The sequence below is a fragment of the Eptesicus fuscus genome, chromosome 12 (genome assembly GCF_027574615.1).
Source record: "Eptesicus fuscus isolate TK198812 chromosome 12, DD_ASM_mEF_20220401, whole genome shotgun sequence".
NCBI classification, from domain to species: Eukaryota; Metazoa; Chordata; class Mammalia; order Chiroptera; family Vespertilionidae; genus Eptesicus; species Eptesicus fuscus.
In genome coordinates, this window is record NC_072484.1 from 1,385,394 (window position 1) to 1,411,710 (window position 26,317).

Here is a 26,317-nt window from a genome sequence, read left to right on the forward strand (position 1 = left end):
TAATAAAAGACTACAATAGACGCCCCCTGGGACCCAAGGGTGGGCGAAACAGGAAAAACCGTAAATGCCACCAACTGCTCCCGAGCCCGGCCAGGCTGTGACCCCTTTGACCTGGGGGCCCACCACACTGCCTGTGAGCTCTGGGTGGTACTCTCAGCCAGGCCGACTGGACCAAGGCTCATTCTGAGTGACCGCACAGCCCGAGAGGCAGGGACCCTGGTCTTGTCCCAGGCTCTAGGGCAGGAGGGGAGCAGCCGGGGGGCTGCTGAAGCTGCCTGCGAGAAACTCCATCGGAAGGAATTTCAGCTGCACTTGAAATAAGGTGTGGCCTTGGCCAGGTGGCTCAGGTTGCAGGGGTGTCGTCTGTACAATAAAAGGTTGCAGGTTTAATTCCCAGTCAGGGCACATACGAAAGGCAACCAATTGATGTTTCTCTCTCTCTCTCTCTCTCTATTCCATTCCCTCTAAAATCAATAAAAACTTACCCTGGGGTGAGGATTAAGAAAATAAAATAAGGTATGGTCTGGTCCCTGCATCGTCAGTGCTGGCCAGGCCTTTGAGCCCAGGGGCAGCTGCATGGCGGTCAGTGGTGGCTGGGAGCGAAGCCCTCCCACAGTCTAGGTCACCTGCTCTCTGTACAACGCTCCTGAGATGCTCGGTGAGTGGGCAAATGTGCTTACGGGACCCATCTCCACTTCAGGCCAAAGCTAACAAGCTCGTTCACAGACACTCCCTTCTCCACTCCTGAGTCCAACACAGGATCCCATTTCCAACTCTACTTCACAGCACTAGGGTTTTGTTACAGATCAACCTGACATCCCCCATATGCGAACCCTCCTCACCCCAGCAGTGCTCCAGGCCCCTCAGTGAACCTGCCATCCACAGGGTCGGCTGTCAGAGGGCAGAATCATGCTGCAGGAAGAACCACACCCTCCGTCCTCCACAGCACCGCGCATGGCACTCAGGCCTGGCCTTACCTGATCAGCTCGTATGTCTCTCCCAGGAGTGGGTTGAACGGCTTGCCGGTCCTCTCCCACTGGGAAGCCACTGCCGACACTGCAAAGGCAGCCACACACTGCAAACAACACACGGGCCGTGAGCAGTCCCCACCAGGAAGGGGGCCCAAGGCTGTAGAAAGCTGCTGGCACCTGGCATGTCTGCATCAGGATTCACTATCTAGTGACTGTTCAGTCTTCCCCTTGTAATGTGTCCAAGGTCACAGAGATTCCAGGAAGTGCCCTTTGTCACCACCACTTCCTCAAAACCACAGACAGCAGGAGCCCTGCTGCTTTCCAGGTCCCAGTCTGTCCTTCGGCAGGCCCTGTGGCAAGGGCCATGCGTTTGTCCCCTTTAAACACACATGGGCACATGAATGCACATGGCACACATTCTGTATACATGCACATGGGCATGAACACACACAGGTACACTCACACACGCATGGGAACACATGTGGACAGGCAAACACACATATGCGCGCACACATGCACAAGCACAGGTGTGGTGCTGAAAAGACTGGGAGGAGCTGAGGCGCAGGCCCCATGCGCTCCTGTGGAGAACACGCCCCAGCACAAATGTCGCAGCTGCTGGCAGGACAGCACCCAGAGTGTGTGTGCACTGTGCTGCCTCTTCTCCCCTGGAGAGGTGCCCGGTCTCTGCCGTGACGTGACCAGTCAAATAGGGTCACATCCACTCATTGCCGCGGTCTGGCTCCCCCAGCGCAGGGCCTGCCCACCTGCATCCTCTCCAGGGCCTGGGGCTGGCGGGAGGCTCTGTGGACGAGGTAGATGTGCTCCATGTACTCCGTGATCCGCTGCAGGAAGCTCAGGGGCTCGTTGAAGGCAATGGGCATTGTGATCTTGGACAGCTCCTGGAGGGACAGCGAGGACATCACAGGCAGTTCCCAGAAAGCACAGCCCCTGGCCTGCCCCACGCGGTCAGTCACTTCTTGGAGCAGCAAAGGCCTGTGGGAACAAGATCTGAAACCCGCTGAGCTGGGTGAGCCCACCTGGAAGGGAAGCCAGGCCCTCCCCACCACATGGTGAGCTCCACTCTGTCTCCCATAGGATGGCTCCCCGTCCTCTGCCACTTTATGCCCCCTGCCCTGTTCCAGACCACATGCACACCAAGGGGGCAGGAGCTGCCAACTGGCCGCCTCCAGTGGCCCTCCCCCCAGAATGTATGCACCCCTATGTTCACAACTTACAATAGCTAAGATCTATAAACAGCCCAAGTGCCCATCAGGAGATGAATGGATAAAAAAGCTGTGGTACAGCCCTAGCTGGTTTGGCTCAGTGGATAGAGCAACAGCCTGCACACTGAAGGGTCCTGGGTTCGATTCCAGTCAAGGGCACATGCCCAAGTTGCGGGCTCGATCCCCAGTATGGGGCATGCAGGAGGCAGCTGATCAATGATTCTCTCTCATCACTGATGTTTCTCTCTCTCTCTCTCTCTCTCTCTCTCTCTCTTTCTCTTCTCCTTCCTCTCTGAAATCAATAAAAATACATACATGTTTTTTTAAAAAGCTGTGGTACATTTATACCATGGAATACTATACAGTAGTAAAAAAGTAGAATCTCTTACCCTTTGAGACAGCATGGACGAACCTGGAGAGTATCATGCTCAGTGAAATAAATTAGTCAGAGAAAGACAAGTATCACATGACCTCACTCGTGCAATCTAAGTAACAAAATAAACTGATGAACGGAGTGGATCCAGAGCTATGGAAGCATGGAACAGAGTGTGGAATCTCAGGGAAGGCAGGGAGGGTGGGAGGTATGGTATGCATCTATGCATAACCCATGGGCACAGACAATGGTGAAGCCCTGGGGGTGGGAGCGGGCTGGAGAGGGTCAATAGGGGAAAAAGAGGACATATGTGATACTTTCAACAATAAAGATTTTTTAAAAATAAACAAAATAAAATAAAAAACAAAAGAATCACTAGCCTCCCATCATATCCAGGGTGACTGGATGCCTTAGGCAGGGAAGGGAGACCACCCACTCTGATACCTGCTCTCAGGCATTGTTCGGGCAAAGCGAGCAGTGCAGGAGCAGCCAGGAGGACGCTGCAGGGACACTGAGGGGCAGTGCGCTCTGCGCAGGGAGGAGGTCCGACAGACTTAGATAAGGCAGAGGCCCCTCCAGGAGGAAGCCGCTCACAGGGAGGGAGACTAGAGAAGGGAGGAGGGAGGAGAAGAGGTGGAGGGAAAGAAACCCAGACAGTAATTTCAGGAAAGATGCTGGCCTGGCTCACGCCAGGAGACGAAACAGTGACCATGAGATTCCACTGCTCACCTGCTCATCAGAACCTGACACCCACTGTGGGCGCGGTGGTGGGAGGCAGCCCCACACCTGCTGGTGGGAGGGCAGTGGTGTCCCCCCCACCCCCCAGATTTGCTGCATGGGCAGAGCTGCACGTGCACCACCCTGGGTCCAGAAATGACCCTACACCCAATAGCAGGCAGGGCAGAAGGAGTGGGAAGCAGCTGGGGAGCCCTGGCACTGGGGGTGGGTAAGGTGGTGGGAAGCCTATAGTTATCCAGGAAAATGGGAGGAGAGACACAACATCACTTTATGATTCCTGGAAAGATGGAGCACAGAATTTTTATTGGTTGCCTCTCGGGGAGGGGCAGGGACAGGAAGCTGAATGAGTACATAGAGGGATACTCTTATTTGAGAGCTTTGACTTAGGACTTACAAAGTCAAAATAAAGTTTTGTTTAGGAAAGCAATCTGCACGCATGGAGAATAAAATGGAACAGCCCTGCGCACAACCACCCAGAGGAGCCCCTTCCCCCAAAGCAGGGATAGGAGATGCACCCTGAGGACGGCAAGAGCTAGGGGCACCAAAGGACTTGGATTTTGGGGCAAACACACTGTTGGGTGAGTTGATCCTGCTCCCAGAACTGCTGTGCACTTGGGATAAAGCGAGGGAGTCACTGGTTACATGCTAGGCTCAACCATCAGCACTAGGCAGCACCCGCGTCAACCCCTGGAAGTGTCGGTGTGTGGGGGAGAAGAGAAACATAAGGAGCCAGAAGAGGTCAAATCAATCCTGTCATCCCTGAAACAAATCAGAGCACAGCTGCTGTCTCCCATAGAATGCATAAAAAAGACTGGGAATGAGAGCAAGCCCGCAGCTCCCCAGGGCCCAGCATGGTCCCGAGGCCTCTCTCCCTGCACGAGTGGCTGGCTGCAGGCTGGGACAATAAACGTACCGGGTGAGCTGGAGCCTTGAAGAGGCTCTCACAGCCACAGATGGATCAACCTGTGCACTGGAGCATGTCCAGCAGGTTAAACCCCATTCGTTTAAAATACATAAAAAAGAGCCCAGTGTTGCTCAGTGGTTGAGCGTCAACCCATACATCAAGAGGTCACCAGTCAATTCCCAGTCAGGGCACGTGCCCAGGTTGTGGGCTGTCCCCAGTAGGGAGCATACAGAAAGCAGCTGATTGATGTTGATGTTTCTCTCTCATCGATGTTTCTATCTCTCCTCTCTCTAAAATGACTAAAAATATATTTTAAAAATTAAAAATACATAAAAAGACATATTAGTCACTTATGCCAGCATACAGGGTGATGGTAGTGAATCAAACACATAATCTGAAAACTCTGAGGAAGACTCGTTCATTGGTGCTGACCTCCTAATGACACCACACTCACCGCAGACAGCCCAGGTAGTACGTGAGGCGAGTCAGTGCGGCGCTGACCTGCAGCCCTAATGAGTGCATGGGTCTTGGCACTGAGCCCAGCAGTTCTTAAAACTCAGAGCAAGAAGATGGCGGCATAGTTAAACAACTAATCTGCTGCCTCACACAACAATTTCAAAAACACAACTAAAAGACAAAAACGTCTACCACCCAGAACCACGGGAAAGCTGGCTGAGTGGAAGACTGACAACTAAGAACAGAAAGGAGCACAATCGCTGAAAAGCTGAGGTACGGAGGCACGAGAATCGGGCCGGCGGCGGGCGGCTGGGTGCACGGCTTTTCTTCAACCCGCAGGGAGACAAGCTCCCGATCACTCTGAAATCCAGTTTCTGGGGACACTCGGGGGACCCAGACACCTACGGGGAGAAGCTGGACTCTCGGCCATCGGGTCGGAAAGTAAGAGTGACTTTTTTGCAGTGGTGTGCCCAGCAATCATTGTTTACTGCGCTGGACCATGGGGCGCAGGGACTTGGAAACGGGAAAGGCAGAGACAGCTGACGGCAGCCATATCTGTTGGCCGCGCCCCAGCCTAGTGACGCCCTGAGACCCCGCCCAGCCCTGAGGCCCCGCCCTGAGGCCCCGCCCCGCACATCCTACAAACCCGCCCAGGCTCCACACAGCGGCTTTTACATATAAATGGCCTGTTCTGTGGCAGCTTAACCAACTGCAGCTCCAGTCAGACTGCTCTAAAACCGCCCAAGCAAAGGAGGAGAAAACTAGCCCTTGCTGTAGCTCCTGCTGGGGGACACACAGTACACAAGGGTACACCAAGAGTGTCCACCTCAAGTAACTGGGAGGCTGACCCGTTGAACCAATAGAACACCTTGTACACAAAACTACCCTACCAACTCAGGGAAGCAGAGAATATGAGAAGGCAAGGAAACAGATCACAAACCAAAGAAATGGAGGAAAACAAGCAATTGGACATAGAGTTCAAAACCACGGTTATAAGGTTTTTCAAGAATTTCATGGAAAAGGCCGATAAATTCCATGAGGACCAACTAGAAATTAAACATACACTGACTGAGATAAAAAATATTATACAGAGACCCAAAAGCAGACTAGAGGATTGCAAGAATCAACTCAAAGATTTGGAATACAAAGAGGCCAAGGACACTCCTCCAGAGAAGCATGAAGAGAAGAGAATTCAGAAAGTTGAAGATAGTGTAAGAAGCCTCTGGGACAACTTCAAGCGAACCAACATCAGAATTATGGGGGTACCAGAAGAAGAGAGAGAGCAAGATGCTGAAAACCTATTTGAAGAAATAATGAACGAAAACTTCCCCCACCTGATGAAAGAAATAGACTTACAAGTCCAGGAAGCGCACAGAACCCCAAACAAAAGGAATCCCAAGAGGACCACACCAAGACACATCATAATTAAAATGCCAAGAGCAAAAGACAAAGAGAGAATCTTACAAGCAGCAAGAGAAAAACAGTTAGTTACCTACAAGGGAGCTCCCATACGATTATCAGCTAATTTCTCAACAGAAACCATGCAGACCAGACGGGAGTGGCAAGAAATATTCAAAGTGATGAATAGCAGGAACCTACAACCAAGACTACTCTACCCAGCAAAGTTATCATTCAGAATTGAAGGGCAGATAAAGACCTTCACAGATAAGAAAAAGCTAAAGGAGTTCATCACCACCAAACCAGCATTATATGAAATGCTGAAAGGTATTCCTTAAAAAGAGGAAAAAGAAGAAGAAAGATAAAAATTATGAACAACAAATACATATCTATCAACAAGTGAATCTAAAAGTCAAGTGAATTAAAAATCTGAGGAACAGAATAAACTGATAAACTTATTAGAATCAGAGGCATAGAATGGGAGTGGATTGATAATTCTCAGGGGGAAAGGGGTGTCTGTGTGGGGAGTATGGGAAGAGACTGGACAAAAATACACCTATGGCCCTAACCGGTTTGGCTCAGTGGATAGAGCATCGACCTGCAGACTCAAGGGTCCCAGGTTCGATTCCGGTCAAGGGCATGTACCTTGGTTGCGGGCACATCCCCAGTGGGGAGTGTGCAGGAGGCAGCTGATCGATGTTTCCCTCTCGTCGATGTTTCTAGCTCTCTATCCCTTTCCCTTCCTCTCTGTAAAAAATCAATAAAATATATTAAAAAAAAAAAAAAAAAAATACACCTATGGATAAGGACAGCGGGGGGTGGGGAGGTAAGGGCAGAGGAGGGGTGGGAACTGGGTGGTGGGGAGATATGTGGGGAAAAAGGAGAAACAATTGTAATCTGAACAATAAAGATTCATTTAAAAAAAAAAAAAAAAAAAAAACTCAGAGCAAGAGCAACAAGCTGTCTCCCGATGGAAGAACCCCACACACAGATGCAAACCCACAGACAACGGGAACCCTGAACAGAGTGCACACCTGACGGTATCATGGTGGTCATGTTTAAAAAGAGCCCTATCCTTCCTGGCCAGCGTGGCTCAGCAGCTGGGTGTCGCCCCATGCACCAAGAGGTCACCAGTTTGATTCCCGGTCAGGGCACATGACCAGGTTGTAGGCTGGATCCCCAGTGGAGGCGTGCAGGAGGCAGCCAATCAGTGATTCTCTCTCATCATTGATGTTTCTGTCTCTCTCTCCCTCTCCCTCTCCCTTCCTCTCTAAAAAAAATCAATGAAAAAATATATTTTAAAAAAGAGCCCCGCCCTGACCGGTTTGGCTCAGTGGATAGAGCGTCGGCCTGCGGACTGAAGGGTCCCAGGTTCGATTCCGGTCAAGGGCATGTACCTTGGTTGCGGGCACATCCCCAGTGGGGAGTGTGCAGGAGGCAGCTGATCGATGTTTCTCTCTCATCGATGTTTCTAACTCTCTATCCCTCTCTCTCTTCCTCTCTGTAAAAAATCAATAAAATATATTTTAAAAAAAAAGGGCCCCATCCTTTAGCAAAATATAAGAAATACTAATGGTCCAGTGCAGATTCATGCACATTGAAAGGAAATTAATTAGAAGAAATATTTTAATATCGCTATTCACCCTTTCTCTATAATAGAAGTATCAATAGTTGGTCTTCAGACATATTTTGTCGACAATGCCACTTTCTTTCAGCGTCAGAATGTCAACAAAAACAACCCACTTCACAATCAACAATGACAGATTGAAACACACACGTGCGATTGGCACCAGCGAGCCCTTTATACGTATCGCGCATGCGCGAATAAACGTTTATTTTTAAATTGCCAGTGCGCATCATATGTACCGGCCGGTCAGTCGGTTGGACGGACGGACAGATGGCCACTTAGCCTTTTGTATATATAGACTAGTGGCCCGGAGCACGAATTCGTGCACATTGAAAGGAAATTAATTAGAAGAAATATTTTGGTATTGCTATTCACCCTTTCTCTATAATAGAAGTGTCAACCAAATTCACAATCAACAATGACAGATGGAAACACATGCGTGTGATTGGCGACAGTGAGAGCTTTATATGTATCACACGTGCACAAGTCAACTTAGCCTTTTATAAATATAGAATAAACTTGCTTAATTAGACCTGCTTTCTGATTTGGCTAAACTTTTTCCAGCCCAGTGAAGCACCCCAACTTCTCTTTCAGGTAATTGTCAGCAACACAGCAGTAAATATCAACAAGAAGCAGATTATAATTGTAGATCATGCAGGGAGAACAAAGGGTAAATATTTAACTGCAGCAGTGACAAAGCCTGAAGTCATTTTCAAGGTCCACCATTTCTTACTTCTTTTCAGTCGGGTCAAGTTTCTAAGCTTTCTAAATCTCTGTTTTCTGGCTAATGAAAAGAAAATAGGATTCTACCGAGTCTCCTATCTACCCACTCCAGGACTTCTGTGAGGATTAAGTGAGATGAAGCACGGGAAAATACTTCACAGACTCCAAGCATCAGAACTCTGCCTGCAGCCCTCATGGATGGCCTTCTGGGTCTCACCCTCTGTGTGTGTCCAGGAACCCCACAAACACCCCCATTTCACACCGATTACCAAGAGCACATCACAGAACACTGAGGGAAACGTTCCAAGTTTAACCTAGAGTTGTTTCCTCCTGTCCATCAGTAACCTCGCTTCCTCACCTCCTCCCCTTACGTCTTTGTGCCTTCCCAGTTTCATCATCTTTACTCCATGCTGTTTATAAATCTGCAGAGTCACCCTAGCCGGTTTGGCTCATTGGACAGAGCATCGGCCCATGGACTGAAGGGTACCTTGGTTGCAGGCTCCATTCTGGCCCTGGAGGCAACCAATCAATGTGTCTCTCTCACATCAATGTTTCTCTCTCTCTGTTTCTCTCCCTCCCTTTCACTTCCTCTAAAAATCCTTGAGTGATGATTAACAAAACAAAGCAAAAAAATGTGGGGAGTGAACCCTTCTGTGGGTTCACATTGCCTAACGCTGAGCTCGGACAGGCTGCCCACTCACCAGGCCAATGCACTTCTTCAGGATCCCCCACACACTGAAGTCACTCCTGGTGAACATCGGGGCCGGCAAGGACGTCCTGAAAAACAGTAACCACAGCAACACATGTTATTATTAATCCAACATGAGGTTCCCTTATGACTGGTGATTTTGCTCAATGACCATTTTTCTCTAATTTTCCTGGCATGCCTGGGGAGAAAAAGATCAGCCTGCTAGCTCAGTCCCAAAGGAATGGACTTGTGGGAGGAACCCTGGGAGAAAATGACCATGACCACACCAATGACTCTCCTTCCAGAGCTGGGGACAGGTTGCCTTGTCCCCAGAGCAGGAGTGTACCAGCCGCCTGCAGCACCGCAGAACCATGGACAGAGGCCAGGGCACAAGGTCCCCAAGAGGGAACTACATTAAGAAAACCTTTTCAGCCCAGCCAGTGTGGGCTGAAATGCCCAGGTTGCGGGCTAGATCCCCAGTCGGGGGCGTGCAGGAGGCAGCTGATCGATGATTCTCTCTCATCATTGATGTTTCTCTCTCTCTCTCCCTCTCCCTTCCTCTCTCTGAAATTAATAAAAAACAACACATATTTTTAAAAATGTTTAATAAAATAGTTTAAAAGAAAGAAAACCTTTTCAGAAATGCATTGTTTGCCCCTTTCAATGTGTGTGTGCTCCTGAGGCACATTCCTGCCCAGTGACCTCCCTGCAGACCAGAGGCAGCCCCACAGGCATGTCTGCACCATGAGACCCAGTTCACAGGAGACTGGGATGGGGAACCCCTGGCCCAAGCGGGGCCTGGTCTCCCTTCTGGGAATTTGGCTGGGATGAGACCCTGACTCCATCTGGGAGGGAGGGGTGCCCAGTGGGACAGAGGTGCGGGTTTGCAGGAAGCGAGATGGACCCGAGACTGAAGACTGAGCCAGTGGTTCCCTGCGTCCCAGAAGCCACCAGGTGCTCCCCTGGACGGGTCAGTGCTCTCAGGGCGGGAAGACCATGAGCCAGCGCCTCCGCTCCAGCACTCTGCTTGGAACGATGACAGCAGTGCTCTCGCCCCATAAGGACCCCAAGCTCCCCCTTGGGATGTCAGTTAGGGCAGCTGAGTCAGGGCACACTGCTCATTTTCAGGGATGGGAGGGAAAAGAGAGAGGCAGCTGGAGAAAAAATGAGAAAAACTGCCATTTACAGAGCGCCACATGCCAGGCTGCTAGCAACTGACACCTGGTCAATCGGCAACTGTCATCTGGGCTGGACTGCAGGGGGCTGAGAAGGGAGCATGGAAACAGGAGGGGGGAGAAGACCGCAGAGATGGAGGTGGAGAGGGGCAGGCAGGCACCGCCCGATGTGGGGGCCCTGGAGGACCCAAGAGAAGCCACTGTGGCTGGGCCCAGAGACAATAGGGAGGGGGCCAGAGAGGAGGAGAGGATGCTGGCCCTCAGCCTAGAGGAGGTGACCTTAGAGTTCACTGTCCACACCGAGATACTTCTGAGAGGAAAAGGGTGCTGTTCGTGAATCCCAAAGAGGGGTACCATGTGAACACCCACCTGAGATGGTTTTCTTTGTTTTTTTAATTCCTTACCCAAGGATATTTTTAAAAATATATATTTTATTGATTTCAGAGAGACAGAGAGAGGGAGAGAGAGGGAAACATCAATGATGAGAGAGTCATTGATCAGCTGCCTCCTGCATGCCCTCTACTGGGGATCAAGCCTGCAACCCGGACATGTGCCCTTGACCAGGTTGAACCCAGAACGCTTCAGTCCGCAGGCCGACGCTCTATCCACTGAGCCCAACCAGCTAGGGCTCCCAATGATATTTTTTCCATTTTAGAGAGTAAAGGGAGGGCAGGGAGGGAGAGAAAGAGACTTGGATTGGTCGCCTCCTGCATGTGCCCTGGCAGAGCTGGAGATCAAACTTGCAACCCAGGTACATGCCCTTGACTGGAAATGGAACCTGTGACCCTTCGGTGCTTGAGCTGACACTCTAACCACTGAGCATACCAGCCAGGGCCCACCTGAGAGTTTTAAGTGGGGGGTGGACGTGGCCTGGTTAGACCTGTCTGAAAAAGTGACTGCTGCAGCATGAAGAAAGAGGGGGTGTGGGTGCAGTTACAGGGTGACTGCAGGAGACCCAGGGGATGGGGTGGATGTGACAGCAGACAGAAGGACTGAAAGGGCCCAGGCGTGTGTCAGAGTTGGGTAATGGGAAGGGGAGGAAAAGGGGAAGCTTCCGGGCTGACTCGCCAATGTCTGGCTATGGACCAGTCGCGGGGTGCGGAGGAGGGGCTGACAGCGGAGGTCGGGCCTGCATGGGCCAGGTCACCTTAGCATGCAGGTGTGCCAACATCTGCCGAGCAAGCGACCGAACAAGTACAAGTCTGAGTCCTCCAGGGCAGGCGTGGAGTAAGCATTTGGGCCTAAAGCTCAGAACAGGTCAGGGTGAAGGTGGATGGCGCCCTGGAGCCCAGATGCAAGCCAGCTCGGGGTGGACAGAGGCCCACCTTTCACTGACACCACCTCACGAGCTCCACCCCGCTGACGCATCAGGTCACTGTCGTCAGAATCTCCTGGCCTATGAATGAAACACTGAAAGGAGACTGGAATGTGGTCTCCCTGCACTGAAGGAGGAGGGTCCCCCTGCAGTGTGCCAGGCCCCAGGTGTGGTGCCAGGTCGCCCGCTGCGCTCAGGCTTCCCAGCACTGTGGGGCAGGGTGGCCATCCTGCCATTCTACAGATGATGGGACCAGGAGTCGCACAAGCGCCATCACTGATCTCTGGAAATCTTGGGTGCAAGGATGCTGGGTTCTGTCAGAGGAGCTGGCCCACATGGCCCTCAGGACTCGGCGTGTTGGGGGCCGTCACGGACACACTGGAAGATTCTAAATCACACACGTGGAACGCCATACCTGTGCCTCTGAATCCCATTCTCCTGGGGGGGCCTTTCCCCAGCTTCCCCAATGCCGTTGCTTTTGCTGGTGTCCACAGGCAGCCCTCCGGGGGCTCTCTGACTGGCCTCTGAAAATTCCCCAGAAGAGTTATCAGAATCAAAGCCTGCGCAAGACAAACAGAGTGGTCATTTTTGCAGGACGTGGAAGATAAAAGCCTGCCTCCCAGAATTCTGTGCAAGCAGAACCCTGAAGGTCTAGATTGCTTCTACGGGCACATTCAGATTAATTAAGTCTGCTTCCCAAGAACGAAGGGCAGAGAAGCAGGAGCACTTGGGGGAGCTTCCAAGGGAGACAGACCGTCCACTCTGACCGGAATTTCACATACACCAGGTTCCTTCGGGCCTGCTGGGGACTGTCACTGACCTGAGGTTCAGCCTCAGGACCCTAGAACAAAGTTCCTGTGGCTTTATTCAATGGCTCACACCCTTCTGGGCCGGAGCCTCTACAACGCTCTAACATGGGCCTCGAGGAGGCAGCGTGTCCTGTCTGCACAAGATCTGCAGTCCTCCTCCACACCTCATCTTAAGATCCAGCCCACTGGCCTGGTTTCTAAGGAAGGCAGACACTGTGCCATACCACTACCAGAACCGATCGGACTGATGGTCACTGAGAGCGAGTGACTGGTTTAACTAGAGCACTCCTCCATAGCATAGAAAACTGGGGAAATGAGCTATTTAGGCCTCACATAAACTACAGTTGAGTATGTTCTCCAGGCCACCCAGACTCCTCAAGAAGAGCGCCCACTGGGACGTGCTCCAGTACCCTTCCCCCCAAAGGGCTTCCTCCCGAAGGAGCAGGCAATGGTGGGGAAGAAAGGCATGCTCCCTCCCACGAGAAAGAGCTGGTGCAGGCATTGGAGCATGGGCGCTCTGCACCCGAGCAAGGCAAAGGGACTGGGCTGCCAGGGCGAGGTGGCTCCTGCCAGTGACGGTGACGACCCAGACTACTTCAGCAGGGGCCTGCGCTCACAAGGAGCTCAGGGTTCCCCCAACAGCGCCATTTCACAGAAAGTAAGGGGAGGCCCAGGTGTAAAGCTAGGGGCTAATTGTTGTCAGACCCCAAACCTACAACCTCTGCTGCTAAGCCTGAGAATAAGCAAAATATCCTTTCATATTCTCCCACATTGACAAATTTATACAATGTAGGAGTGAGATTAATTGCACGATGATTTTGAAAGGATATATTAGAAATGAACCTCTTGCTGAAACCAGTTTGGCTCAGTGCATAGAGCGTCGGCCTGTGGACTGAAAGGTCCCAGGTTCGATTCCGGTCAAGGGCATGTACCTTGGTTGCGGGCACATCCCCAGTGGGGGGTGTGCAGGAGGCAGCTGATCAATGTTTCTCTCTCATTGATGTTTCTAACTCTCTATCCCTCTCCCTTCCTCTCTGTTAAAAATCAATAAAATATATTTAAAAAAAAAAAGAAAGAAAGAAATGAACCTCTTAACTGACCACTGTCTTCTGAAAGAGCCTCTAAAGTTCACGGCCAATCCCAAAAGCACATCTACTTGACCCCCAGTCTACACTTAGCTTGAAGCATCCTGACTTAAGAGAATGTCGGCAGGGCCTGCCCACTGCCCTGTGCCAGGCGGCCCATCTCCACACCCCTCCCTCAGTGCTGAGAGATTTATGTGGACCGTTTGCTTCAACTACAGCCGGACGTGTGCCCAGTAAACAGGCCACATGTCGTTGACAGTTATGTGAAGGTCTTGCCTCTAATTAAGCCAGTGCTCTGTCAACATGTATTGACTGTAGAAAAGGGGAAACCTGAAATCACTGTGACCTGCTCCTTCAGAGGAGGAAACCTGAAATCACTGTGACCTGCTCCTCCCTCCAACAGGCCCGTTCGGGAAGTTCTCACCCTCAGGCGGTACGTGTTTCATGGACTTGAAGACCTTCCCGGAGGAAGAGGTTGCCTGTTGAAGTCGTTCCTCTAATAACTGCTGGGTTCAGAGACTTTTTAGGTGAGTTACAAGGGGAACCCAGTGCTCCAGACAGTGAAGCAGGCTGCTCTGCATCTCTGCGGCTACTTCACTGCAAGGGGACCCTTCCCATTGCCATTCCTCCCCTTGTTTGCTTTGGAACCAAAGGATGGAGGCGACAAATCATTTCACCTGCCTTTTCCCCCTTTCCTGAGTCCATGCAGAGCATTACTGCCGTGCAGACAGACGAGAGGCACCACCCAAACACCACACCACGTGAGCTCCAGACCTCTCCGGGGGAGTCCTCTGGCAGAAACTCAGACGGCCACCAGTCTCGGTCACACTGGTTCCCAGGAGAGAGGGACCCACGGAGGCCAGCCTCTCTGGAGGCCTGAGGGCAATTCCCTGAGCCGGCCACTGAGTGGGGGCTCAGTCTCATCAGGAGCTGAAGTGTGAAGGGCGGGTGAGTCAGACACACCTCTGGGGGAACCTCCACAGGGCGCACCTGATCGTGAGGGATGGCGGCGTGCCCAGTGCCTCCTTCCTCCTGGGTTTCCCACAAGAATAAATCAGCAATCTGGGCTGCCTGTCCATGCACTGGCCCCCACTCCTGCTTTGGGAAAGAGAAGCTTGGTGGTGATGGACGCACGCCCCAAGAACGTGCTGACAAGGCTCAGGGGACAGCGAAGCGTGTCAAGGGACAGTGACAGCCGTCACAAAGAACCTTGTGCTGTGCTGGGCACCATGTCGTTTTGGCAGTAACTACACAGGTGGCCCCCTGACTGCACTTGGAAAGACTGTCACTAACACCTTGGTACCCAAAACAAGATTCCAAAAGTGGGCCGTGAGGGTGGCGGGTAGAAAGTAAATGGCTGTCTTGAACTTTAAGAGCTTTGGACCTCAAGTGGTCACTGTGATGGGGAGAAGGGGCTGCTCTATGTTTGTATGTCCCACCCAGCCCAGTGACCCAGCCGGCTGCCCCACCGCCCTCATACAAACACTCCATCAACGCTGTTTCCACTCGGGCACACCCAAGCAGCTTTCCAACTACAGGCTCTGTGCCGCTACTTAGAAAGGCTGTGGGGAAATGGAAAATAACTGAACTTAGAGCATTTACATGCAAGAGCAATTCTTTTAAAGACTAAAAACTGAATTGCCCTTTCTTTTTATTTCCTGTCGTCTAAAGCTGAGCTTTCTCCCCAGATCTGAGAGTCAAGCCTGGGAACATGCTTTCCTGACCATCCTCAATCTGAAGAGTAGGTCTGAGACCCGGGTGGGGGCTTCGCGCTCCATGAACTAGCGAATGATGGACCCGTTCTCTGTGCTCACCTGTGACGGCATCAAAGAACTCCTCGTCCCCGTTCATGCTGGGCAGCCAGGAGCCCTGCCCCGATCTGCAGTCTCCTACTGAATCATTGCCTGGGTCTACATTGACAGTGACAGGTGCTTCACCCGGGGAGCTTTGTGGGGTAAAATCCAATAGGTGGTGGAGATCTAAGAGGAGAAACATTTTGGCATACTTAACTTTCAGAAGTTTTATGGCTTAGAAACATTTTTCAAATACCCATTTGTCATTTTTTAAATCAATCTCAATTACATCTTAGCAAAGAAATAAAATCAATGATTTAATGACAAATGCATGAGCCTGGCCAGGGGCCTCAGTTGGTTGGAGCATCATCACCTACACCAAAAGGCTGTGGGTTCGATTCCCAGTCAGGGCATATAACTAGTTTGTGGGTTCACTCTCTGGTCGGGGCACGTATGGGAGGCAACTGATCAATGATTCTCTCTCACATCAGTTTCTCTCTCTCCTTTCTTCTCTCTAAAATCAATAAAAAACAGGCCTAGCTGGTTTTGCTCAGTGGATAGAACATCAGCCTACGGACTAACGGGTCCTGGGTTCAATTCCGGTCAAGGGCACATGCCCAGGTTGCAGGCTTGATCCTGGTGGGGGGCGTGCAGGAGACAGCCGATCAATGATTCTCTCTCATCATTGGTGTTTCTATCTCTCTCCCTCTCCCTTCCTCTCTGAAATTAATAAAAAATATATATTTAAAACAAAACAAAAAAACATGATTTAAAAAAGGATTTTAAAAAATCAATGAAAAACAAACAAGCATATCCTCAGCGAGAATTAAACAAAAATATTTAAAAATAACAAAATTTGTCTGGCCGGAGTGGCTCAGTGATTGAGCATCGACCTATGAACCAGATCAGGTTTGATTCCTGGTCAGTACACATGCCCAGGTTGCAGACTCGATCCCTGGGGGGGGGGATGCAGGAGACAACCAATGATTCTCTCTCATCATTAATGTATCTATCGCTCTCCCTCTCCCTTCCTCTCTGAAATCAATAAAAATATATTTTTAAAAAATAACAAAATTCATCTCAGAAAATATGAGAGGAAACATTTATAATACAAATATCCAACATCAATAAGTAATCATTATTTGAAGTTATTTTTATTTTAAAATCTTCATCTACAGCCAAGGTTGGTGTGCTCAGTGGTTAGAGCATTAGATTCGATTCCTGGTCAAGGGCACATACCTGAACTGCTGGCCCTGGTCAGGACATGTGCAGGAGGCAACCAATCTATGTGTCTCCTTCACATCAATGTTTTTTTTTCTCTCTCTTCCCCTCTTCACTCCCTCCCTTCCACTCTCTCTAAAAATCAATGGAAAAAATATCCTCGGGTGAGTTAACAAAAATAAATTAAAAATAAAACCATCACCTACAGTTGTATAAGAAATGGTAAAACGACTGACTTGGGACAGTCACACGAGCAGGTTAGTTTCCATTCCCACATCAGAGGCCAGACACAGCTCAGGGATTGTGCTGAAGTCTTTCTCAGAACAGGCAGGTGGTTATAAATGAAAAATCATGTTAAAATATTTGTTTCACATCAACAGGAAGCCAATTTTCAATTCTGGAGAAGCTGCTATATAAGTTAGCTATTATCAGCATAACTGAAATCAACTTAAATTTCCTCAAAATTATTTTGGCTCAGCCCAGCTGGCATGGCTCAGTGGTTGAGTGTCAACCTATGAAGCAGAAGGTCACCGGTTTGTTCCCAGTCAGGGCACATGCCCAGGTTGTGGACTCGATCCCCAGTGCGGGGTATGCAAGCAGCAGCCAATCAATGATTCTCTCTCAAGTCTAACAAATGCACCTTTACGTTTTTCTTAGAAAAACAGATCTAGTCACTTGGGAATCAGGCGACTGGCTAAGAGCTTGTGGACCTGGAGGGTTTATGTCCACAGTCAGCTCACTAAAGAGCAGAGTTGCGTGTTCTTTCTCTTCTCTATAAAAATGGGCAAGGTGCCCTGGCTGGTTTGGATCCGTGGACAGAGCGTGGGCCTGCGGACTGCAGAGTCCCGGGTTCGATTCCAGTCAAGGGCACGTGCCTGGGTTGCGGGCTTAATCTCCAGTAGGGGGCGTGCAGGAGGCAGCCCATCACTGATTCTCTCTCATCACTGATGTTTCTATCTCTTTCCTTCTCCCTTCCTCTCTGAAGTCAATAAAGACATATATATTTAAAAAAAAAAAAATGGGCAAGGCAACCGAGATGTAATCTTCACAGAGCATGGAAAGTTCACCAATGATACAAAAACTCTGGGTCCTCTTTGGAGGTTAACTATGAATTCTGAATTTGAATTGTTCAAAATAATATAAATTATATTTAATAACTTAAAAATGCATTAACAAGCAACAACCAGACAGGGGATAAAGAGAGGACTTCAACAACAAACTAACCCACAAGATCCGGTAGACACATGCAACATACGCGTTCTCCGGTGCACACAGGACATTCTCCAGGACATGTGAGACCACAGATCCACCTCAATCGATTTAAAAAGGCCGATATTATACAAAGCATCTTCTCTGACCACAAGAGGATGAGTTATAAATCAACAAAAGTAAATCTGAAAAGCCCACAAAACTGCAGAAATTAAATAGCATGCTCTTAAACAACCCATGGATCAAAGAAGAAATCACAAGGGAAATATCCTCGGATGAGGATTAACAACAACAACAACAAAAGCAAGGCGGTTGAATCAGTAATAAAAAAGCTCCCAATAAAGAAAAGCCCTGTATCTGATGGCTTCGCTGGTGAATTCCACCATTTCAATTGGAAATAACATCAAACCTCCTCAAAGTTTTCCAAAAAACGTGGAGATGGGAAAACTTCCTAACTCATTCTATGAGGCCAGCCCACAACCATGACACTAGGCCACATAAAGACACTACAAAAAAGAAAACTACAGACTTACATCCCTTATGAACATTGACACAAAAATCCTCAACAAAATACTAGCAAACTAAATACATTAAAATGCATTCAGCAACAAATTCAAAGGATTATACACCAAATGGGATTTATTCCTGGAATACACGGATAGCTCAACACATGAAGATCAATCAATGTAATACATCACATTAACAGAATGAAAAACAACACATGATCATCTCAATGGATGCAGATAAATCATCTGACCAACTTCAACACTATTCATGATAAAAACAAAAACGAAACCCACACTCAATAAACTACCAATAGAATGATACTACCAGAACATAATAAAAGCCATAGATAAAAACTCCACAGGGAACAACATGCTCAAAGGTGAAAGACTGAAAGCTTTTCCTCAAAGTTCAGAACAAGACAAGGATGCCCACTCACCAATGCTATTGATCGTAGTACTGGAAGTTCTAGCCAGAATAATCAGACAAGAAAAAGAAATGAAAGACATCAAAACTCAACAACAACAAAAAATTTCCTGATTCAAAAACGGGCAAAGGACTTAAATAGACATTTCATTTCACCAAGGAAGATGCACAAATGGCCAACAGGGTGGCCTTGACCGGCAGGCAGAGGGGACACCAGCCTGACCCAAGGAGCCAAGGGACCAGCACTTCTGGTAGGGACCCAACAGGTGATGGCCTAGAGACCCACCACCCACAAGTTTCCCCAAGTCCCTTCTTCCCCTGGAAACTGATATTCAACAGTGAGCGCCAGAGACACACCAGATACTTCGAGGAACAGGGACATGAATCCAGAACAATCCAGAACGAAGTGCTTCAAAACCCAGACAAGGTGAATTGGAGGCTCTTCCACGCAAAGTGTTGGTGTCGATGAACCTTGTCATTCTGTTCCAGCAGAGAAAAGCAGTTCCAATGCAGGGAGAGGAAGGAAGCTCAGGGCAGCAGCCCCGCCCACCCGGGCACCATGCGCCGAGAGCAGCGGAGAAGTCAGAGAAATCAGACCGTCAGTAGGGCCACTCACTGCCCTCTGCTTGTCCACTTTCGAGAGCAGAACCAGAGCCCTGAACCAGCAGGTGGCGGCTGGACAACTGGAAGACCCAGCATTGCAGCCCTGAGGACAGTGGGAAGCCCTGGGGGGGGGGGGCGCGTGGAGCATGCCCACGCTCCCACCCCCGACCCCCATGTCCCCAGAGCCCCGCTGCCCTGCCTGAAGCATCTATGCAATCAGGCCAGATGCTTCGGATGCCATCTCCATCTGACAGAATCCAGTCTGAGACCCTCGCCCTTTCACCTGCTGCCTCTCCCACCCCAGGTCCTTCCTTGTCAGTTCTCATACGAGTTCCACCTGCTCAGCCTCCGAACCAGTTTCACTGTGCTGAGAAACTGGTCATCCTAACATGAGACCTGCCCGCTCACTCCCAACTACACTTCCTGAGCACTAATGGGGGTGGGGTTTAAACCAAGGTCAGGAAAATCCCTGAATTACTACACCCTCCCCCAAAAGAGAGAAAAATAAAAAAGGGAAAATGACAAACTTTTGTTTGTGTTCATTTTTCCCCAGGAAGATGACTCAGACTCTCCACTAGGTTCTCAAAGGGGTCGCTGATCCAGAATAGGGTTAAGACCCCCACCAGGGGTTCCAAGCACGGTGGAGGGTACAGCAACACGGTGGGATGTGCCCATCCCTGGGCCTCCCTCCCGAAGCTGCACTTCTTTCTTTTTTAAGATATTTTTATTGGTTTCAGAGAGGAAGGGAGAGGGAGAGAGACACACACACATCAATGATGAGAGAGAAGCATGATCGGCTGCCTCCTGCATGCCTCCCACTGGGGATCGAGCCCACAATCGGAGCATGTGCCCTGACTAGGAATCAAACTGGTAACCTCCTGGTTCATGGGTTGATGCTCAACCACTGAGCCACACCAGCCGGGCCAAAGCCACACTTCTTATGAGGTTCCCAGCAGCCGAGTGAAAACCCTACAAAGTCAGCCAGGGACCTTCTACCCTGATGAGCATCGGCAGTCAACCCCATGCATGCAGAACTGCCTTATAAACAGAACCGTGGCAACACTGGGTGCTGCACCTGCACGGGAAACCACAACGCCCCTCCCTCCTCACTACCTGCTCCGAGGGTGGTGTGACACTTCCCACGCTAATTCCTCTGTGGAATCCTGGCACTCTGAGCCTAACTCACCCGAGCTCAGCACGAGGTGGCCCTGGCCCCTCTTCGGTGTCAGACAGGTGCCTGTTAACATCTGCCACCGCTGCAGTCCTGAAAGCTGCTGCGGGACATCAGATCACACAGCCACCCTGATATTAAGGCACTAGTGGAAGTCACTTTGCAGCCAAGTCCAGTGTAGAGGTGCCAGATGACAGCTGACTTTTCTCTCTCAGCCTGGGAGCAGCCTTCTTTTGTTCAGTGGGACACACAGCGCCCACCCGGTGTGTCACAGCCTGCCCTCCCCGCTGGCTGCCATCGTCCTCTCTGGAACCCGAAGTCAGGACAACTTCCCCACAAACCATCCGCAGACCATTTCTCCCCAAGCACCTGACACCAGCCTGGAACAAGCTTCTCCTGGCACCTTTTAAGGCCAGTGCTTCCACCCTCTGGTCAAGGGACCAGCTCAAGTCAGACAGGTCTGCCCAACCAAGAGCCACTCAGCGGTTCCCATGCCGGCATGACTCGATAGAGCTGTGGGAGGGAGATGCCCAGGTCAACAGAAGCACACCTTCCCACTGCCCTTCTTCTCAGACCCGCTGCCGGACCAGGGCTAGCTCAGTCAGCACAATCCCAGAGTCCACGTCTCAAAACAACCCCGCAAGATCCCACTGACACGCAGAAAAAGCAAGGAGAGACAGACGCAAACACCAGGCAAAAGTCTACCAGCGTCCCTGCTGCTCACAGTCCTTTCGGAAGGCGTGCTGCACTGTTTAGCCCAGGGCACAGGTCAGAGTACTTGTCACCAGAAGGTCCCAGTGATAGCACGACATGCTCTGAGATTCTGCCATGGGACGCTAAGTTCTTTTCTGAATGTGGGTAGAAAAGGAAAGAAGCAACATGATGTTCATGGGCATGGCTAGGTGACCATTTAATCACATGGTCGTTAAGGAGAGCTGCGGGCATGGGTGGGTCCTCCACACCATGTATCCACGGTGGGCTTGACCCTGGCAGGGCCAACACCTGAGATTTACCATCAAAAACACTTTGAAAACATAAAAATTATAGCAGAGATACAAACTAACCACTGTCCATGGAAACTGCATTTAAAGTGTCGAACTAGTCCCTGAAATATTAACACTTAGGATTTAAGTATTTCTTAATATTTAAGTCATGTTTAAATACTGACTTCCGTTCAGTCTCAATAAGCTAAAGACCAACCTTGAAGTACACCGAGTTTCAGAATCAAGCCTCGCCCTTGTTAGTGCTAAACTCTACCGCCCTTGTCGGTGTGGCTCAATGAATAGGGCATCAGCCTGTGGACCGAAGGGTCCCGGGCTCAATTCCAGTCAAGTGCCTCGGTGGCAGGCTCCTCCCCAGCCTGGGCCCTGGTTGGGGCTTGTGCAGGAAGCAACCAGTCAATGTGTTTCTCTCACATCGGTGTTTCTCTCTGTCTTTCCCTCTCTCTAAAAATCAACGGAAAAATATCCTCAGGTGAGGAATAAAAAATAAATAAATAAACTCTATGAACGTCAGCCTTCCAGCAGGAAGTACAGCAGTGACCAGGAGTCAGCCACACCCACACTGTCCGCATACTGTCCAGGGCCTCAGCTGAGTGACAGCAGGTCCTCATGGGTCCAGGGGTCTTTTTATAGTCATCATTATTATAAAGTATCACTGTGACATTATTATAAAGCATCACGGTAACATTCAATAGCATGCAAATCTGCCTAACAAAGACTTATTTGGCTTCACTTCTAAATTGAATTTTTGTGTGTGTCTATGCGTCACTGTCGGGTGGGGTCAATTTCAATGCTCTCAGGTCAGTGACTGAAGGTGAACTGGGCACCTAGTACAACACCAGACACTCCCTCACATTTTCTTCACACATATTCCACACAATAATCCATTTTGCGGGCAAAGTTAGAAAGTGAGGGAGCCAGAACCCGAGAGCCCCCAGCCTGGGCTCGTCCCTCTGATCTCCAGAAAGATTCTTAACCTCTTAAATGGAACACGTTAGTCACCTCGAGGCCCACTGTCACAGCTTTCCTGCAAATACATAAGCTCTATAAGCCTATGTCCGCCACAGCCAAACTCCCAGGAGAAGAGGAGGCCTTGGCTTCTCAGGGAATACCAAAGCAGTCATTTGCAAGAGACAGCTAATTCCCCGTTGGAAGATAGTATACAAGTACATAAATGTTTCAAAACTTTCCCCACCAAAAACAAAAAAAAAAGTTGTTACTTATGTAATTAGCTGGATGTAATACAATTGGAAAGTTGAGCAACCTTTTAGCACAGATCCTATCTAAGACTCATTTGCTACCGTTTGCTGGAGGGCATGAATAAGAGAGTCTAGGATGAGAAGCAAGTGGCACTTCTTAAACACTAAAGTAACACTGAACATCAAAATGTCAAACAGGTAAGAGTCTGAGCCCTGAACGCATGAGAGGAGGGCAGGTGCCTCCGTGCACACTAAACAGATACCTGCATTAAGACCGTTCAGAGCCGGATCCCCAAGGGCAACCTCGTCCTTGACACTGTGGACATCCATCATCACTCTGCTCCTCCAACTCCCCCTCTCACACCGTGAACAGTAATGACTCTGCTACTGACTAAGGCAAGGGGCTTTGGCTAAATCTGGAATAGCACGACAGAGAATCATTTATGTTATTGTTTTTTTCTCAGTCTATTTATTCTAAGTTATGATATTCTTTTCACCAAGAACCACTTTATTTTAGAAGAAATAAAATGGTTTTATAAATATTTGTGCTCACAAAAGAATGAAAATCTATTATCTCTGTGGCAAGAAACAAAGTTCGGACACATTGTAATGCAGCACAATTAGAATGTTTTAAAGGAAAATGTCAAGGGGCCATTGTAAATGAAAATTTTGGTTTTAAAAGGCTGTACAGAGAGGAATTTAAGAGTGTGAACTTAGGCCCTAGCTGGTTTCTCGGTGGTTAGAGTGTCGGTCTGCAGACTGAAGGGTCCCAGGTCCGATTCTGGTCAAGGGCACATGCCTCAGGGTGCGTGGGAGGAAACCTATCAATGTGTCTCTCTCTTACAAGTACCGCGCTAACCGATTGCGCCACTGGAGCTCCGGCCATCATTGTGTCTCTCTCACATCGATATTTCTCTCGCGGTCTCCAGTGAGGATTAACAGCAAAAACAACAAAGAGTGTGAACTCCAGAGCCAGAATGCCTCCCTGCTCCATCACTCACTGCTGTGGGATGTAGAGTGTGTTACTCAGCCTCTCTACTCCTCAGCTTCCACATGAGTGAATGGAGGCTCATGTTAGTACTGGTCTCGCAGGTTGTTGTGAAGACCACGTGGATGAAGCAACTATAGGTGCTTCTGGCCATCCTGGAACAACTGCTACATGGCATCATCACCTCAGGTAAGAGCTGCTCACAGGAGGGCACAGAAGGCAAACAGGAAAGGTAAATTCGACTAAGGAGATCCATCTGTTTACTCATCACTCACTGCCATGTTTTAAATGACAACACCAGCTCTGGCACCGGGCGGCTGGTCAAGGAGGAAGTGTAGCCAGTAAGTTTCCTGTCTTCAGCAAGGGAAAGGGAACTAACAATTTGGAGCATCTTCCACGTGCCAGAGACTGCTGGGGCAATCATTACATCCGCTTCTCTGATCAGCCCCACCAGGTGGGTGGTACCTGTCAGAGGAAGGAACGGAGGCCAGGAGAGATGGCAAGCCCAGCACAGTCAGGAGGGGCCTCTGCTCTCTAGCTGTGAACGGTCATCTCCGGGGACACAGGCAATGAGACCCATGTCCAGATGGGCACGGGCAGACCCAGAAAGGGACTAAAGCGAGCGCTGCGGGCTCCTGGTCCAGAGCTTGTCCTAGACTGACCCTTCAGGATAAAACCCCAAAAACCTGAGCACGGTTTCCTGAGAGGTGTCCCCGCCCCCCGTCGCCCCCCGCCACACACACACACTCAGGAGCGACCCGAACTAAGGGGCCACCTAGCTTCTGGGCTCACCAACTTATAAAGTCAACCACCGGGTTTTGATTAACTGTTGAATTTAACTGTAGAGCAGGAAGGAACCTTTGAAAACCGGTCTCCATCTGTGCTTACAACTTACCAAGTGTCAGTCCTACTCTCCCGGTTACCGCGTTGTAGCTGAAGGAAGGAACCTTTTAAAATCTGATGCCATGTCTAGTTTAGCTAACAGACGCGTCAGGTAAGAGCTCTCCACAGTCCGCGGAGTCTGCTACGGTCGACAAACTAAAAATAAGACAGAGCAGGGTGGGGGGTGGACACCGGCACAAACCTGCGGAGAAGTCTCCACAGGTGGTCGCCCCTGGGGAGGGGCGGGGTCTCCAGCAGCGGGGACCGACTTCTCACCTCAAATATGCGAGTGAAGCCAGGGGTCCAAACGCCCGCCGGCCGGCGAGCCCACCGTATTGATGACCCCGGCCGCGACAGAGGCCGGCAGGCGCCCCGGCCTCCAAGTTCACCCCGAACCCGACTTCCGGCTGCGGCGGCAGGGCCGACTGGGGCCACAGTTGCCTGGCGACGCGGGGTCTCGGCTGCCGCCCGGGACCCAGGCCCAACGCCCCGCCACCGGCACCAACTTTCCTCCCAAGTTCCCTCGCGGCCGAGACTCCAGGGCCGGGGCCTGCTTGCCGAGGGGTGGGCGCCGGGCTCCGGCTACCCGGGCCCGGTCCGGCCTCCCAGCCGCCCGACCGCCCGGTGCCGGGAGCCGTTTCTGGCGATGCGGGTTCCGGGCAGGGGTCCGGGCTGGGTCACTCACCTGGACTGCGGTCCGTCCGGCGGCCGCCTAGCCTCGCTGCCCGCCCCGCCCCGCAGGCCCGCGCGACCCACTGACACCGAGGCGGAAGTGCGGCCAGCCGCCCCGCCGACTGACAGCCCGCGCCGGCCACTTGAGGCGCCCCGCGCCACCGCGTAGACCGCCGCCCGCCCAATCAGCGCTCGACCCGAGAGCAGCGCTGGGAGGCGGGACTATACTAATCACTTCGCTGGAGTGACACCGTCTATGCTCCTCGAAAGTCCCGCCCATACGTAGGAGTGACGACGCGGACAGCCAGTCATAGCATGAAGAGGCGGGGTTATGCAGATATTGACCCGAAGAGGGCGGGCGAGAGGTAGGAAGGGGCGAGGCTTGGAGAGCTGAGTTTACAAACAGCGAGTCAGGTGGCTGGCGCGGGCTCTGTGCCCAAGGCTCGCAGCCTCCTAGGGCGGGTGGTGCCTCCGTCAACGCAAGCATCTTGCTGGCCTCCCCACCGCCCAAACTCCTTGGCATGCCCTTCACTGCTCAGCAAAACCCGGCGCCTATTTACCCCCTGGCTGCATTCCTGACCGTTCCCTTTGAAATCTTTGGGAGTTCCTGACCTGCAGTGGCTCCATGGTTAAGCCCAGGAGCTCTGGAATGAGACCCCAGCTTGCATCCTTACTAGCTGTGTGGCCTTGAGCTTATAAGCACCGCAATTTTCCTTTGCAAATCAGTGCCTCCCACCCTTGTTCATTTGTCTTGGGTCTGATTTGGGGTGGGTGGAGTAACAGGAACCAGGCTGGCTCAGGGGTGAGCAGGTGACCCTGTACTGGCCAAGGAGGGTCAGCCCTGGGACTTTTGCTGGAGATCAGAGAGCTCAGGCCAGAGGGATGGCTGAGACTCTCCCATCTGCTCACAGACCTTCCCAGAATTGAGGTAGGTGACAGAAAGATGTAAGTATGGGGCTATTGAAGCATCTTGTCACCATGAATGGAGAGAGCACCTGAGAATGAAGCCAACCCAGGGGAAAGCAAGAGCAAATACCCCGAGTCACCTGGGACCCGCTGCACCTTAAGCATGCTGTATTCTAGACTTTTCAGTTATCTGGCCAGCTACCTTTTCCTTTCTGCTAAAGCCAGTGAATGGACCCCCAGAGCACTGCTGGTCCCCG

General features: G+C 50.7%; 1 protein-coding gene across 7 annotated transcripts in view; it reads right to left on the reverse strand.

Moving 5' to 3' along the window:
• The window catches only part of OSBPL2 (oxysterol binding protein like 2), a 39,763-nt gene extending 14,497 nt beyond the window's left edge, over nucleotides 1–25,266 (reverse strand). Inside the window, exons 1-7 of one of the 7 annotated variants that reach the window (XM_054724175.1) lie at nucleotides 25,168–25,265; nucleotides 24,496–24,638; nucleotides 15,300–15,464; nucleotides 12,007–12,151; nucleotides 9,115–9,190; nucleotides 1,736–1,870; nucleotides 978–1,075 (exon numbers count right to left, since the gene is read on the reverse strand). In XM_054724175.1, coding sequence (XP_054580150.1) covers nucleotides 978–1,075; nucleotides 1,736–1,870; nucleotides 9,115–9,190; nucleotides 12,007–12,151; nucleotides 15,300–15,336 — 491 coding nt within the window. In that variant the 5' untranslated portion in view covers nucleotides 15,337–15,464; nucleotides 24,496–24,638; nucleotides 25,168–25,265. Of the gene's footprint in view, nucleotides 1–977; nucleotides 1,076–1,735; nucleotides 1,871–9,114; nucleotides 9,191–12,006; nucleotides 12,152–15,299; nucleotides 15,465–24,495; nucleotides 24,639–24,758; nucleotides 25,140–25,167 lie in introns of those variants that run through there. The other 6 variants (XM_054724176.1, XM_028133561.2, XM_028133558.2 and 3 more) reach the window with 6 other exon arrangements.
• Between the last annotated feature and the right edge of the window lie 1,051 nt (nucleotides 25,267–26,317).